General features: G+C 44.5%; 1 protein-coding gene and 1 long non-coding RNA gene across 3 annotated transcripts; one reads left to right on the forward strand and one right to left on the reverse strand.

Moving 5' to 3' along the window:
- Positions 1–207: 207 nt before the first annotated feature.
- phactr3b (phosphatase and actin regulator 3b) lies at positions 208–17,754 on the forward strand. Of its 2 annotated transcripts, none has more exons than XM_088390386.1 (13): positions 208–466; positions 5,673–5,831; positions 5,928–6,002; positions 6,161–6,295; positions 6,427–6,675; positions 6,755–6,962; positions 7,531–7,721; positions 8,612–8,765; positions 14,759–14,814; positions 15,302–15,363; positions 15,442–15,582; positions 16,007–16,083; positions 16,446–17,754. In XM_088390386.1, the coding sequence occupies exons 1-13, from the start codon at positions 358–360 to the stop codon at positions 16,459–16,461; spliced, it is 1,632 nt and encodes a 543-aa protein (XP_088246512.1). In that variant the 5' UTR covers positions 208–357; the 3' UTR covers positions 16,462–17,754. The 2 variants fall into 2 exon arrangements, with proteins under 2 accessions (XP_088246512.1, XP_088246513.1); XM_088390387.1 differs by having other exon boundaries at positions 7,570–7,721.
- LOC148391181 (uncharacterized) lies at positions 1,126–4,965 on the reverse strand. Its single transcript, XR_015861396.1, has 4 exons — positions 4,420–4,965; positions 4,207–4,355; positions 3,463–3,557; positions 1,126–1,766 (listed from the first exon to the last, which is right to left on the reverse strand). It is a non-coding gene; the product is annotated as an uncharacterized LOC148391181 (long non-coding RNA).

The raw sequence follows: 17,754 nt of genomic DNA on the forward strand, positions 1-17,754 counted from the left end.
TAGTGGCTCCTTTGTTTTTGGCCCAAGATCTCCACAATATTTTTCCACAAACATGCAAAAGATGGAAGAAAGCTAGTCTGTGCTCCACTCTGGACAGAATGTGTAATAATGTTGTCAAGAAGTGGTTAACTGTGAAATTGCTGCGGCTGTACGAGTGTTACTTAAAGGCGGCGTGATATGCGACGCGCGTGATGACTTTCCTCCGCGCTGCTTCTCAGCGAGGACCCGCAGAAGCCGCAGCATCGCATCGCACCGGTCCAGCTGCGTTATCGCATCGTCTGCGCCACTTGCCGGCCAGTCACCTTGGCCGGCAGTGGGCACGACTGTTGGCTTTGCCTTGTATTTATTCTCTTCATCATGGCATCGTCGGACTGCCAGGAAGATGATTGCGTCTTACAGCGAGGGAGATCTCAGAGTGACCCGAGCAGCAGCACCGAGGTCCGCCTGGGTGAGGCGCACCAAGCAGGTAAGAAGAGAAGGGGGGCACTCGCGTATACGGTTTATCCGCTTGCTCATTCATAAGCAGCTTGGTTAGGAAATGTTACCAATTAACATCGAGGATCATTTGCAGTGCGTCGACACGTCGACCGCATCAAATCACAGCGACTGACTCTCCCTGGAGAACATGCGTCACGTCCTACCCGGCATTATACCCCCCTTTGCTTTCTCAGTTCGATGATGCAATTTGCAGCATAGCAATACTATACTTTGCTGAAAATAACCAGGTGCTGTCCGACTTGTATGAGACCATCCAGTTCAATCTGGACCGATTTTTCCTTGTAGTGATGCAGGAATGCATAAGGTCGCAGGTCAAAGTCACATCTATAACAATGGTTATTATAGCATCCTTCATGTTTCCCCAGCTGAGCTCTCGCTTCCATTGGTTAACTTATTTTCTCCCTTAACACCATTGTGAGGCAGCTTTCACATGAGTCATAATGATAATGGTGCAGAATGTAAATCATTATCATTCAAATGTTTTTTTGGGTGGGGGTTGCATGATTTATAGACTGGGAGCAAAATCAACAATCACATATGGCTTCCATGTTGGGTTGAGGCCGATGAGTGTGCGCCTTGTGTATCTGGTAGTTTCCATGGCGATATAAATGGCAGGAGGCAGCGCTTGGCATTCGAAATGTGAGCTCTAGTGTGTTTGTTCCACAAACAGGACATTTTGCGAGAGAATACACCTCCCAAAACAGAAAGCTCAGTTGTTAATGCCCCAACATGAGAATTGTAATTCGTGCCATTAAAATAAATGGAATTGATCTGTAGGTTTCCCTGACATTTTGGGAACTGCAGGTCCACAAACTGCATGAATAGCACCTATGGGGTGGAATCCGTGGGCAGTGGTATGTCTCAATGAGAATTTTGAAATCTCCAGCAATAGAAATATCGATTCTTATATTTTTCTGGATCCACGGTTCCCCGAAATGTAGAACAGAGGATGTTCAAGTAGCTTACATGAGATATTGAGTCCGTGCTCTCCATTTTGAATCCAGTACTTGACACTTTGTGGGGGCTGTCTTGGTTACATAATTTGAAACTGGCAAGCTCACATCATTCCGTTAACTGTACATCAGCTTCGCCGAGAGCCTCCAGAAGAACTGCAGCAAATTTCATCTGGAAGCTAATGACTCGGGCAGGAAAAGTGTCGAAGATAATAAAGCAGAAACACGTCCCGTGCAGGCCTTCTGTTACCTCTGCTCGGAGCTAGTACTTCTGCAGCTCTTCTTTTTCTCTGCAGCACTTATTTGACTGGTTCCCTGAAAAAAAAGCAATACTTCAAACTGACAGATTGTCATTGCTGTCAAGAATAAACCACCATGGTGCATTTTAATTTGCTCGGCCATCCGTACAAATTAAATCAGCGATGTAATTGTATGAACGGAATGACATGCAATCACATGTCACGGTATGGTGTCTTCCCCCTCCCCCACTGCACACATTACACAAGCACGTATGGAACTCATACACCATCATATGCAAAAGTTTTCTCTCCTAACGCTTCAACAATTCATTTTCCCATACATGTGCATGTCTGCCATTTACTTTTATGCGTTGGCATTTGCATTGTTGGGATTGCAATCGTGTTTGCCCCATTAATAATCTCGAGAGTGGAAGCGCACGTGAGATCGACCCAGTGACCGAGTTGACGGGCATCCTGGAAGACTTGATTTAAGACGTCAGCCATGTGGGAGGCAAGATCGTGAAGGCAGGAGATGAGCTAACGCTATTGCACATGCATTTTTTTCTTCTTCTTCTATAGGGCACACAAGTATGCCTGGCAACCTTAACTATGTATGTACAGTTGGCATAAATCAAATGGGCTGAGTTGATGACAGTTTTGCACCAGTACCTTGAACCCCCCCCTCCCCCCGGGGTGGCTCAACACACCCACCATCCATCGTGTCAGTGAAAATGATACACGACCACACTGGTGACACTTAATTCTCAGCAGTGTCAACAGAATGAGGAAAAACATATACACTTCCCGTTTGTTAAGTCTTCCTGATAAATGCTGGATTTTATCATATTGCATTCACACCATGGTGGGCCTACGGAAAGTGAAAACTGACTACATTAGATTTATAACATTTATATTTTAAGCTTGAATAATGTCACTGGTAGTAGAGAAAACATATGAATGGATGTTGAACGTTTATTGTTCTTCATCCTTAAGTCTTTGTCGAGTTTTTATGACCCTGTTGTCAATTTTTCTTGGGAGCTTTTGGCACACTTTTAAATCACGCCTTGTGAATATTGAATGAAATCCATGTTCACAGAGTAGTCTGTGGCTTTGTTTATGTTCTTTGCTTACAGCTTGGATCCCAGAGGAGAAATCTAGCTGTTGACTTTTATCATCTGTGTTGTACTCAGCTTTCGTGCTGTTAAAGTTTGAGTGGCCCTTGACAAGATCGATAAGCAACCGCAAAGCTTTTGTTTACACATCTAGTAATGTTGTATGAATAATTCATCATTAGGTACGCACAAACGCAGAAGGCTCGTTTAAAAACGATCAGTGACCACAACATTAGATACGCCTTCACAAGCGTACAAACCTCACTATGACGCAAGGTGAAAGAGAACTAAGTCAGAGGCATAGTTTTTCTTTGACATGATGGCTGAAATTGGACAACATTTTATATGGCTGCTGTAAGCATGTCTAACTATTGGCGCAGTTAGTGGAAAGTGATTTTGGTTAATTTGATCGAGGTGCAGGTTGACAAATTCGAAACCCCGTTAACATGTGGACTATGCCAAAGTAGTGTATCGAGCCTTGTGAATCATTGTAGAAATTAATTTAGCAGTTGCATTATTATTTTTTTTATAATTTTCATTATATTTTATTTGATTGTAAAATCACCCCGTCTCAGTATTTTACTGACAAACACCAAGCCTTACCACCAACCAGAACTGAAAGTAAAATGAAATAAAGATAGATACAGATGTCTATTTTACCTGCTTGGCAGAAATGACAATCCTGAATGCTTCCTCTTTCTAAGCTTTCGTGATCACCATTCGGGCTTTGCACGTGTCTTCACGGTCCAAACGTTCTGCACACACAAGAGCATTTTTCAAAATGTTCACACAGAAAAGCACGCACCCTGAGGACACGTTCTAATTTAGCAACCGATTTTGGAGCTCCTATGATTGATTAATTGGTTGCCAAGTGAAAGATATGTCTTGTATATTTTCTCCACATTGCACGGTGTCTGCAAATTACGATAAGTGCGCAAAGCAAGCGATCAACGCTTGAAGAGTGCGCGTGTTGGTTTTTGTGCGCGATGCTCTCCTCAGTCTCCTCCTCCCGTTCATCCGTCCGGCCGGGCGGGGTCCACATGGCGCACCCACCCTCTCAGCTTCCCACCCCCCATCGCCGTGAAAGCAGCTTTCCACGCGTTTCAGCGATATTGCTTCATTCATCCGTTGCCTTTTGGAGACGGTGGAATTATATTTTATGTCGCCACCACTTCGAGCCAAAAAAGGAGAGCAGGGCGGTGTTTGATCACACGTGAGTGTCATTTTTAAAGAATGTCTTCAGTTATTGATATTTAGAATATTGTACTTAATTTACCAAACGAAACAGTTGCGCATAACGTATTGAAATTGCTTGGATCCATACCAAAATAGTAGCCCGTTGGAAGTATTTAGATTATTTTTCTTTGCCATTCACCAATGAATATCATGGATGTATGATCTTACTGAAGAAATGTAGGTCTTGTTTTTGTTTTGAGCAGCAATCATCCAAAACCACATCCAGTGCAGGATTGCGCATGTGTGATGTGATGGATGGACAGAAGTCCTACTCGTTCTGTTTTCTTGAATGGCGTTTTATTTCTCCTCTGTGCGCCCTAGAAAAATACAAGCGGATAAATATTTCAAGTAAAGTTGCAAATTAAAAATACAGTGGCTTACATTATGCATAATAATACACTGAGCTGTGATTGGCTGCAGCTTTCTGTCCCTCTGTGTAGCAACAGCCTTTCCATCCACCCAGCAACTCCCTATTCCTCATGCTGTGGTGATTCTCTACCTCCCAGGGCCTTTTCTGCTGCAGCATCCCGCGTGGTAACCATGGCAACGGTAGCCTGACCCCATGCGTGCTGTGATAGCAACTGCACGCTTGACCTGAATTCCATCTTATGGAGCCGAACATTACTTGGGCAGTTGACCTGCTTTTCTGATTGTTGGTGGTCAAGGAGCTTTTTAGCGTGACAGAGAGTGGAAGCCTTTATTTGATGCCTGAAGAGCTGAGATAAATACTGGTTATGTTTTTCATCTTGTGAGTTTTTAAATGCAGCCAATATTTTGCTTCAGTAAGCAGATGGAACAGCTGGAACTGTCAGTAGCTTGCATGTTTGCATGATAATAAAGGAGATCCGTGTAGATATTTGATACTTGATGATTTGATATTGCAATTGAATGTTGCACATTCCAGCAATGCACTCTGGGAAATCCTTATGTGGCTGGGGATGGCGAGTATATATGCTGGATTGATTTCTTAGGGGAGGAACAAGCCCACTTTTGTGGATTTAGAAGTCGTTGCTGTAGAAATGAAGAAGAATTCATACTTGCGCTGCCCACGACTCAGCTGTAAGCTCCCTGAGGTGTCAGCGCCAGACTGTGTAGGAGTGCCTATTTCTGTCAGTTCTCGAAGCAACATTGTTCTCACCTGTGTTCCCCGCAGTAGCCACCACACAAGTGTCATCACCGTGATCGATCCCCTTGCGTGGCACAGCTGTTGGAGATCTACTTTGGACATCACTTGATTCAAACAAACATCCATTCTATCTCCAGAATGATCTCAAACACAAATTTGGTCTCATTTAGAATCTTCAGTGATATATCAGTGACGGATTTGTGTCAGAGGGTTCTTTCTGGCCTTTGTGACCTTGGTGATGAGGTAGACAACTTGACTTTTGAATTGATGGCTACGCCCCTTCCTCAAACCATCCCTCCCTCACATAAACAATGCAATTCTCTGTCTTTCCCCACTTCCTCAGCGTCGTTTCCAAATTTAGACTAGAATCTGTTTAGCATGTAGCGCCTGTGACCCACATACACGGCACTCACGTGATGAGCTCGCAGCCAATTGTGTTAGAAGTGAGAAGAATAAGAAAAGCCCCGGGTCTGATTTTAGAGCTCCTCTGTCTGCTCTTATCTTGAAGATGTGATGGACCAACAGAGGGTGCTGCAGTCCGGCTGCCTAGTCTCAGGGGTTCGTACGCCTCCCGTACGGCGCAACAGCAAGCTGGCCAACCTGGGACGTATCTTCAAGCCGTGGAAGTGGAGGAAAAAGAAAAATGAGAAGCTGAAGCCCTCGATCGGTGAGTTGAGTGTCGATCATCAGTGATGACCAATCTGAGGTGGTAATAATACTTGAAGTGGACTTGCACGTGTTTGACGAGTGGTTTATTTTGCAGCGATGGAGAAAAAAGCAGCTGTGGGACAGAAGCGAGACAACCCCCTCAAACAGAATCACGGAAAGATGGAGACAGGTGCAAAAATGAGAGACACCCTCCCCCACAAACACATGCACACACACATGCTCGCATGCATATACATACTCACACGTTGAAGGTTATCGCAGGTAACTACAGTTGCTCTCTTTTGCCGTATGATGTCAGCATGCATCAAAAGTCATTCTTGCATGCAGATTCAGACCTTGCTTGCGGCGGCAACAGTGAAGACCAGGACACTCAGGACCACTCGGATGGAGATGAGAGAGATGAGGAGCCCACACCGTTTCTGGCCGGCACCGCTGAAGACCACGATCTCGAGACTTCAACAGGTAAAACATTTGAGGTACCACTGCATCATAAAGACGAACAGAGAGACGCAAGGGTTGTAAGATAAACATTTTAGGCTGGCTTGAAATTAGATGGATGGTTGACATACGTAGTTACCAATTATGTCCTCTAGGTGGAAACAGACACATCTCAAACGGAACTCCAGAATTCAGCTTGCCACACTTAGTGCAAAATATGATGGAGGATTGCAAGATAGTGGGAGATCCCAGTCAGGGTGAAAACGGAGACCCACGTGATGAGCCTTCCAAGGTGGAAGCCTCTGACTGCAAAAAGGAAGTAGCCCACCCTCAGAGACGTGCCAGCACCCCTCCAGGACCCAACCTGAAAGTCAAAGTGCTTACCAGACTGGGCAGTCTCGATGGTGAGTTGACATCATGGTAAAAATGGGCTTTGGGCTTCCCTGCGTGTTCGCGTCACACCCATATCCGTCCCCTTCTCAGGTGCACCACCGGTGCGAGTCAAAAAATCTCCAGCCACCTTGCCCAGGAATTTTACGCTCCCCAAAGACCCCCATAGCTCACTATTGAGAGGCCGCATGTCCACCCCGACCGGCTCCCCCCATCTTGGCACCCTGCATTCGCAACTGCCTCCCAGCTGCATCATCGAGGAACTGCACCGGGCGCTGGCTACCAAGCATAGGCAGGACAGGTTGGAGGAAACTGTATTATATTGCGCCTATACAGAAAGACATTCATAAAATATAAGTCATGAACATTGAATTGAATTGAGTATTTTATTTCAGGCACACGTTGTTAAATTAACGCCTGGAAATGAATATCTCACTCTCAGTGCCAGTCATTATTACCCATAAAATGTTCCGTATATTATGGTTTGACTATTGACCTAATTTGCTTGAACTACATTGTGAATTGTGTCAAAGATAGTGTCTGCGCTTGACATGTAAATAATCTTTAAACTTCTAACACAGATTGCAAATCTAGAGCATGTCTTTTGTGATCTGACCTTTGACCTCGACAACTCTGTCCATTCTCATTTAGCTCATTCACACATTTAACACAATAAACTCACCATTTTATCTAATCTACTGTATTATATTTTCACTTTTACAATAAACCATTTGAGTTTATTGATCCAGTACAATATACTGTTAAAGCAGTGCAATGATTCACCCTATAAAGCGATAAAATTTGGATCCTTTTTAAATGATACGTCTCAGTAATCCCTCTTGATGTTGTCATTCTGTGTTTGACGTCAGCTTCCAAATGAAGAATGTGCGTCCATCTCCCAAACGCAGACTAGATGCCCGCCTGTCCCGCACCTCCAGCACAGAGAGGGAGCCTGCCGGAGAGCCCGAGACCAAGAAGCAGTCTGATGAGAACAAGGAGAACCGGCGTCTGGATGACTACTTGAGTGACCAGGACAGCTGGAACGAGTCAGTGATCTCTGGTATGCCCCCTCGCTCCAGACAGGGCTTCTTGTTAATCCAGACGTGTACGTACAAAGCCGGCTCACGCCCGACACGCCGTCATTGGATATAATCTCTGCTGATGTTTCCAGTATTTACACCAAGTGCATCCAATGACTTACTCATGTTAAGTTTCAGTGGCCTGCCAACATCTGTTATGGTGGCCTAATTTTTCACTGGTGATGTAGGTTAGCTGTTCACACACACTCAACATGCGAGTCATACTTGTGACATGAGACTGTTACAAGTCCATCATCTTCACGTTTTATGACGTCGAGGGCGATGGGAGGTCAGTCAGCTACCAAGTTACGACTGATGCGATTTTAAAGACGAGCAGTCAGCGAGGGGCTTTGCAAACCACCTGAGGCTGTGGAAGAAAAAAAAAAACAGCGGCCTACCCTCTTGTAGGTTTTCATGCAGAGTGACTCACTGCTTTGACCCATAACGCTGTGGGAGGAAGTCCAAGTGGAATCGGCAAGAGAGCGCCACTTAAGCGGTGACGCTAAATTAAAAAGCCACACAATTAATTTATGTAAATGGATTCATTCTTCTGTAATATTCAGAATGAAGGACAATGAGGGCTGATTTGCAGAGTTCATATGTAATTGTTCATTTACAGAGGTCCCTTGCGGTTCACTTTTTGTAGGTTCACTTATTGTAATTAATTCGGGGATGTCATATTTCTAGCTCAACTTCCACATTTGCATTTAAAGCTTCAAGGCTTTGAGAAAAAGGAACAGAGCGCCCTCTGTTGTCAGCAGCTATTGATGTGCACTTAAATAAAGTTGTGCCAATGGGAGGGGTGGGGGTCTTGTCATTCGTAATTCCGTTGTTGTGATGACATCTGAATTTGTTGTTGATGTGTGGACAGGGACCCTTCCACGCAGGATGAGGAAGGAGCTGTTGGCTGTGAAGCTCCGGAACCGACCCAGCAAGCAGGAGCTGGAGGACCGCAACATCTTCCCTGTGCGCAGTGACCAGGAGCGCCAGGCCATCCGTCAGCAGATCGAGATGAAGCTGGCCAAGTGAGTGTTTTTGTGTGGCCCATCATCTCCTCGCCCCTGTGTGGATCATCATATTCTTCTGCATTCTTTATTAGCTTCCACAAAGAGCTCGCTAGTCTTCCTGAGGTCCTCATTTCAGATTCATTATGGTAGTGTCCGGACGTAAAATCAAAAAACACCCAGTCCAAATACTTATGGACCTGATGACATATTTTCCCCGGCTTTCCTTAAGTGAAAGTGACACCATTTGTTTGAATTTGATCTACACGGCATGAGGTTAATTGCATAATAAGCTATCAGCGATTAGTTCTAATTCCCAACAAAGGTTCACATTGTGTCGTGTATTTATTTTTGGGTCAAAGGTTGTGGTGGGTACAAGAGGATTTTCAGAACTCCAGGAACGCAACCTAATCATAAATGTTGTGTTACATAAATGTCAGTACGCGGTTGCTATGGAGACTTTAATAGGATTTGCAGTCGAATCAGGTTAGTTTGTTAGCGAGTAGTACAGTGCGTGCTCGGAGGGTTACGCAATGCCCCGGAAGAGGGACCGCACCAAATGCTTTGGATGGAGCACAAAAGCATCTTTCCCACTACCAATATTTGATCATAACAACTTGCACACAGCAAATTATTTCTCTTTTTTTTATGCCTTTGCTTCATCAGGAAATCAAAAGCCAAGGCCGAAAGTCAAATGTTCACGAGCTCTTTTCTCTGAAGAGCACATTTGTTTACGTTTGACCTGCTTTCTGCCGCTGATTGAAGTTGAAACAGCCGCAAGTCAGTTGCAGGGCGCATGGAGACAGACTCACATTTACACCTAGATTCACCGAGCGGGAAGAACATCAGCCGTTTGAAGCACTCCGACACGATTTGTGACCCCTCCCTATGTCCCTACAAATGCTTTGCCAAGTAAAGGCTCAGCAATATCGAACATTGTGGACCAGCACATGTTGCAAAACATTAAAGCCGCCACTCAGTGCAAGTGATTGATGTAAAACCAGGAAAGGCATTAGTGTTACCTGGAAAAAAAAGCAGACTCCTCACTGCACATAAATAACTTGAGACATGATTGACATTGCTAACAAATAGTACCTGTGAATTTGTCCAAGGAGGCCTGGCAGCGCACATCTCTGTGTGGCGTGTTCACACACCCTCAGCCAAGGCATTTCACAGCTAGGTGTCCATCTGGATGCCGCCAAGAAATGCGTGTGCATCTGATGCCTGTGACGTGCTCGTTCCATGTGCTCCCTACCCACACACGTGAACAGCATCAATCTTTTAATAGCCATTATGCATCTCGTAATTATGTTGCGATTATTGCCACCAAAGCAATTTGGCAACAGCGAGACATTGCCAGTCACTACAGACAATGCATGTAAATAACTCTTGCATAAACAGGAAGTAATCAATTGCGAGGGGAAAGTGCGCCAGTGGGCAACCGGGTTATGTATCGTTTGCATAATGATGCTTAAAGGTCAAAGGTCGGAATCGCCTCCCCGCAGCTGACAATATTGTCATTTTATTTCGCGCTTTTTGTTGTCTGCCATCAAATTTCATCCAAAGGTTTGAATAAAGCCATTGTGCAAAACATCCACAGCGGATGCACAATCCTAAATGAAAGGTGAGGAACGCGGGATGTTACGTAACATTTGGTAACACGGTGAATATAACGCCCGTCTGTTAATTTACAAAGCAGATTCCAGATTGCAAAGATGACAATGTGAAAATTCGCACCGCTCGGAAAATGTTTGGAGGCAGGAGGTGTTCTCCCGACAATAGTTTGGTCGCGTTTTAGATGTCGTGCTAGCGTCTCGGTGCCGACCGTGACTGACAGCAAGAGTGAGCGCTCGGCAAACGGTCAACATCCACTGAGACAGAGCGGAGGACAGCTGAGGCATGCTTTTGTGCGCCATCTGCCCGCTGGTCTGTCCTGCCGGCCGTGTGCTCATCGCCCGAGCAACAACAACAAAAAAGCATCCTCCGTGTTCCGAGGACTGCGCACATGATGAATGAATCACGCTCACGTTGCTCAACGTGATCTTGCTGACGTGCTCGCCTTGACCGATTGTACTGTCCAACATCGCAGATGGAACAATTTGGTGTGCTACATTGATGTTCACCACTTTGCACTTTGCAGCTGAAAGCAGAGCAGCAGGATGGCTTGCGATCGTGCAGAAGCGCAGGGAACCCTCTGTTTCTAAATTTAGACAAAGGTTGCAGAGGCGCTGGCCATAATCGATGCCCTATGTACGTAACAGCCCAGCTCTTACCTCATCTCTGGGCCTGTTCCCTGCTGATGGGAGATTGCAAGCTACTGGCCCATTTCCCCTCTGATTGAACCCTCGCTGTTCCATTAAAAGGCTCCTGCAGAGATCCGCTCACATGATGAGAAATGGCGCCGTTCATTCATCCTATGTTAGCAAGACTTGCAAAAAATGGGCCAGTCTGGTAATGGCGTGATTGATATTCTGTTCTAGTCAAATATCAAGGTCCACGCATCATTTAGAGAACAACATGTTCAAATGGCACGGATCCGGCTCGCTTTGTTGATCATGTGACTGCCGACAAAAACAGCGGCATGAAATCTGACGTGTTTCTGGCAAAGATACCTGGTCATGTTTCGATAATGACAGCTGCCACCCGTGAATAAAGTAAATGCACCGGCCGGCCACATGACAGCTGAGTGCACCATGGCTATCTTTGTTGGGCCCAGTGGGGGATTTGGAATTGCTTTGATTCTTAACCACCAACACACAGCACAACTTTGCGTAGGTGTTGTGAAGACGAGGCACAACCAAAACGACATCTCGCTTGTGTCTCTTGAGGTCAATTTAGGTCGGAAGCGTCAAAGTCCGATTTTTTTTTCTAATCAGGTGAAGACACTTGCTTGACTGAGATTGTCTTTGTCTTAAATTTTGTCGCAGAATCACCGTTGGGTAGGTGCCTGCTCGTGAAATACACTTGGAGAGGCGTAGTCGCCGGATGACATATCCCGCACATACTGCATGAAAAAAACAACAACTCCAAATTACACGTTGTCACCTCAACAGACCGACTCGTCCTCACATGTAGTAATTAATGTTATACAATCGTTTTTTTATGGCTTCCAGCTTCAAGTACCATCTAATTGAAATGTCAAAAGTCTGAAAGCGTCTGCACCCACTCAGTGCCATTTTCTTTTTCTTCCAGTCGCTTCCCCGTGTGCCAAATTAAGAGTTGGACCTCAGGCGGAAACACTGATTGATATAAGGGGCTAATTTGGACACCTTTTACCATTCTGGTTGAGTTTAGTCGAAGTAAAGTAGCTATGCACGTTCAGTTGGTGATGAACTAACCCTAACGCGACACGTTTGTGTCATAACCCGAGCACGTGCTCAAAGCTGAACATGGCTGTTTGAAGTCACCTTCCTCACATTTTGCTCCCAGCCGATCCCGCAGAGCCCACCGGGGGATTCCCCATGCCATCCGTGCTCCTGTGCCAAAGGGCAAAACATCCAAGCCTGGCCGGACAACCGATCTGTATATTTCACGTGTGGCTTCTTTGAATGTGTCCTCTTCATGTCACGCGGGAGACCTTTGGGAGAGAGGGAACTCCAGGAACATTCCAGTGTGTGATGATGAAACAGAAGTTGCAGCAAAACGCCATTTCCCGCAAACACACTCATACGCTACTTCCGAGACTTGCGGGTCAACAGACTTGGCGTGGGGGTTTAGTTTTGATGCAGGAGCTTTCCTTAATTTTTCCTGGCATCTCAATCCAAACTACCCCCCCACCCCTCGCACCCTGCATGTCAAAGTCTGGTCTGGGACTCAGCTGCATCCAAGCCCCCCCCACTGTCCTCAGGCCGTGCCAGTGAAGAGGAAAGAGCGAGGGAAGCATTAGCACACACCTCAGTGGGCAACGGCCGTCCGAATCATCCTCTTGTCTCCTCCGCTGGCAACGACCTGACATTCGCATCAGCCCTTGCCCTTTGAGGCAGCTCATTCCTTTGACATGCTGGTGAGTCCGTTTAACAAACGGGGAGCTTTTACCTCTGACCAAGCTGAGTGGCTGAGCACTTCCGAGGCATGCACTGCAGGAGCTCGGGACCAAAAGTCCCGCTAAAGTCATTTGAAGCAACAGAAGCAGTCTGACTCGGTCTTGTTGTGTTTGAGGATGTTTTTTCCTTCTATATTCGCATACAGTAATGGAATATAAAGAATGACACATTTTCTTAGGGCGGATTAGTGATTAAATGAGCCTAATGCGGTCGCTGACCACATATCCTACTATAGCATGGCGCCGTTCAATATGTTTTGACTGTGGGTGTGTTCTGTAAGCCCACAGTGGTCCCGGTCACAGCTGAGCCCTCAAAAGCCTATTTTAGGTATTTGTTCAAGGTGCTGTGCCTCTCTTGTTGGAACTGTGGAAAAAATAACTCGTGAGCTGAAGTCACATCTGTGAATTTGTTTGAACGTAATCACAAATACGTACTGTCGTCTTTTACTCGTGGATAGTTTATGAGAAAATTCTGAAACAGCCTTTTTTTTTGCAGCTATCATTATGACAAATGCAGAAAATACTGGTGCATATAGTTTGGCAGAATTTTCACTGAGCTTAGGCTAAAAAGAACCCTTTTAATTTTTCACTCTTCACCAGTTTTAAACAGTCTGGTGATGGCACCGGAACAAACATAAATACGCTTGCTCTCATCAGGGCAGCATATCACTTCTCCATGTCAATTGCGCTTATTGGAAATACAATCCAGTGCCTCGTTTTCGTCATTGGGCCTCACAATCGTCATCTTGCCCACCGCCCAACCCTTCTGATGATACCCCGGGGTCAAATAAGCATGTGAAATTGAGAGAAATGTGTACGTCTTCAAAGATTTTACTTCACTTAAGACGCACATGCAAATTAAGAGCACATGCAGTCTTGCTTGTCTTGGGCACATGACACCCTCAGGACATCAAGTACCAAGAGAATGATGGGACATGCTTTGTTGTAAATCACACATCATTTCCACCCACTTTAATAAAGATGAGAATGTGCGGAAGCATGCTAAGGTAGTGGCTAGCATTCCATAAACAGTTCCAAGGTCCAAACCCGGCTTTGGCCTATCTACATGAAGTGTGCATGTCCTCCCACTATCTAAAAATATGCTGAAAATCCAAAACTTTAAATTGCCCTTAAATGTTAGAAATACCATGTTACGGCCCCAAAAACTCAATTTATTGTATTTATTATTATTATTATTATTATTATTATTATTATTATTATTATTATTATTATTACACATATTTACATGGTGATTTGTTTTCAATGCAACAATAGTTTAATCTCGTGCGTTGTGCGCAAAGTTCAGGTGATGTGGAATGCTGACACGTGATTCGCGATAGATTGGGGTTTGTTTAAAGGTCACGTTAACAATGTCTATCACTTTGTTTTCTTGACATGATCTCTGACATACTGACGCGCAGCGAGTTGGAACACGATTTTTAAATCGCTTGCTCGGCACATGTAGAAAATGTCTATACTGGAAAACGAGAGTCCGCCCCCGCCCCGTCCCCTTATGGTGCCTTTGGCATCTATTGATTAGTTCTATAATGCACTGCCCCAAAGAGAGCATGTGCATGCGTGTGCGCGCGCGCACGCGTGTCCCACCCCTTCGCAGTGTTCTACAAAGGAGGGCGGTGTGTGCTGCGCTCTCACACTCCGCTCTCTACGCGTAAGCATCCTCTGGAAAACAACTTCCACTTTGCTCAAGTTTATGGGATGCTTTAAACTTTATTTCTTTTTTGTAAGGGCATCAAAGTGTTTTTTTTTTCGGGTGTGAATCGGACGCGCAACCCGAAAGGTGTTTTCAGAATTTGTTCCGATGTGGATTTTTAAACACCTCAAGAGCCAAGTGAGGTGGATGTGCGCCTTTTGGAGCTGTGCGCACAGGAGACACGCGCACCCCAAGTGCTGGTGGAACTGAGAGCCAAAGCATCAAAATGGTCCAGAACGTGATTCTGGTGTTTTTCCGCAGGAGACTAAGCCAGCGGCCCGCGGTGGAGGAGCTGGAGAGTCGGAACATTTTGAAGCGTAAGTTTAAAAAAATCCATTTAAAGTCTATTTGGTCATGTCGGAATGAAAACTTCACATCCTACTTAACCTGCTGAGGTTGAGCATTTTTTTCTGTTGCATATTGGACTTTTTTTTTTTTTCAAAATGACTCTGTCCCATAAGAATCATAATTATATTTGGAATGACTTCTGGGGATGTACTGTGAGCAGCTGCTCGTGCCATCCAAGTTTTTTTGTCCTTCTACCACTAGATTACTGCACTGAACTTAATGGCACGTGCCTCAATGACATCTCCAACACATTGTAATGCAAAATTTGAGCTGATATTTAGCAACAAAAGAGAAAAGGTTGTGAAACTAAATGCTTTTGCTCCCATGCATGCTCAAATTTGTTTCACTCCAGTTGTCGTCTATTTGAGCAGTTGCATAATTACAACCTGAAGCTGAAGTTCCCATACTTGAGTCAAATCCGTTGTCCTTATTTCACTTTGTCTGTCTTATCAACAGAAAGAAATGACCAGAGTGAACAAGAGGAGAGGCGAGAAATAAAGCAACGGCTGAACAGAAAGGTGTGCAGCTGCACTTCTGTTAGCACGGTCCAGGCCATCCATAACCACTTTGACCCGATCTTCTTTTTTCTTGTACAGCTCAATCAACGACCGACAGTGGATGAACTGAGAGACAGAAAGATTCTCATTCGTTTCAGTGACTATGTGGAAGTGGCCAAAGCTCAGGACTACGACAGACGGGCAGACAAGCCCTGGACCCGACTGTCAGCTGCCGACAAGGTAGCTGGAAAACCCTCAGGCATATTTCCTAAGATGAATTTCCTTTCATGTTGAAGGCCTACTACAAGTAGATCATGTCCATCATAGCAACTATAATTTGTACATGTTGGAAAAAGGAAATGCTTTCAAAAAATGCAAACAATATTATACTGAAAGCACATTTTAATGAAATAAAATGACCACCGTGTACAAATATATTTGGTTAGAATTTGAAAAACACCTTACCCTTATAAATAAAACTTTAGTTTATTTATTTATTTCATTTGCAAATTTTTAATAAAAAGGTTTCTAAATATCTATCCATTAATGAGTTTAGTTCATTTTTTAGGACATGATTTTAGTTGATTTTGCAAAGCCTTATTGTTGCCATTGCATAATGTGTTAATTAAGGCAAGCATGCATGAACGTTGTTTTTGTTGTGCAGGCGGCCATCCGTAAAGAACTGAACGAGTTCAAAAGTACGGAGATGGAGGTTCATTCTTCCAGCAAACACCTGACAAGGTTTGTGTGTCAGTGCTCTTGCGCTTTATCTTTATCTTCAAGGTGCTTCTTCATATCAGCCAGTGCGTGCCTTTGTGTTACATTCAGTTGAGCTGTAAAAGTTGTGTGTGTGTTTTTCGCTCCCCCACTCCGCTGCTATGAAGAGGTCACATCTTTAGCTCCCATTTTGCTTGTTCAGGACCGAATCTCTGGTGCTGGGTTATTTGGGCTTGTGCTTACGCAAGTCCCCTGTCTTGAGCAAAGCCAGTAGCTGCTTCACGAGTCCTCCGAGCTAATAATAGAGCTCCTGATTGATGAAAGCCCGCGAGGAGAATATATCAACCCCTACTCATGCTCCTTTTTCTTCTTTGTCCCATCTGCAGGTTCCACCGGCCTTAGCAAGGTTTCTTCTGTGAAGACTTGCTGATATTTGGTTGAGTCAGTGAAGACCTTGCACAGAGTCTTCCAGTGTACCGGCCCACAGTGAGTGGGTGTCCTGATATTTGGGTCCAGCAAACCTTAGAGGCTATGTCTCTAGAAACGGAGCCGCGAGTAGACCACACCACACACAGTCTACTCACAGGAGCATCTCACGGACATTCATGTGACCTTGTCAGGGGAAAAAGAAGATCCATGCTCTCTCAGAGACTTTTTTTTTTTTTTTTTGTAAAGCAACTCTTTTAAAATCCTTCTTTGCAATGCCATGGAGGAAGGTGCATGTGGCCCAGTGGCCCGATTCCACTGTTGTTTGAGACTTCACCTCCCAGTCCTGCGTGTGACTCTCACTGGTTCAGTTGATGATGAGTTTCATATCGACAGCGTCAATGTTCTTAATCAAAAACCTCGTCTGTGTACAAGACAACCTCCCTTTGTAAGCACTATTTATTGTCTGCACAATACAGGTTTTCAATTTGTAAAAAAAAAAAAGTGTGTTCATCTCTCCGCTCATAGGATTCAAATGTGCCGTTGCACTAAGTGTGAGTTGAAAATGTCTTAAAAGAGCAGCTCTGAATCATGGACTAATTTCAGAGTTCAAAACTAAAACAGTAATCACATCACATGCTGAGAAACCATGTATGGTAACATCATGGTTGGGTACTTTCAATTGGCTGAGCAGTTTTTTTTTTTGCTTCATATTTGACATCAACAAACGTCTTGTGTGAATCACAGCATTCTCTTGGCAATAGAATGAGTACAGATGGCGGCTCGGGTTGAACTTTTATTATTCATTCACATTGTTGTAATGATCCAATTTAGCAATGAAGAGGTGAAATACCATATGACAGAATATTTCTTTGCATGTTCTATATTTTTTCCAGTGTGCTTAGGAGGCTTGTCCATGCACATGCATAACGTAGCAATAATATTTGTGTTATATAATTTCTGCATTTATACTTCAGTATATCACACCACCGATTTATTGTTGGCACCACACGCTGTGTGACATGAACGATATGCCAGGTTTAAATCAGGTTACAAATTCGGATCGGAAAATACCACCTGGGAGCCAAAGGCTGCAGCATGACAGGCACTTTGCTGGCCCCGGTCCCATGTGATCATACCTCTGACACCAAACAAGGTCCAGAAGAAAGAATTACGGTCGAAGCCGTTTTGGTCAAATAAATAAGGTTCTCATTGTGTAAGGATGTTAGATTTACAATCAATTAAAAAATATATATATAATATTCACTA

Source organism: Syngnathus floridae, chromosome 11, assembly GCF_059516105.1.
Source record: "Syngnathus floridae isolate MCC-2025c chromosome 11, RoL_Sflo_1.0, whole genome shotgun sequence".
NCBI classification, from domain to species: Eukaryota; Metazoa; Chordata; class Actinopteri; order Syngnathiformes; family Syngnathidae; genus Syngnathus; species Syngnathus floridae.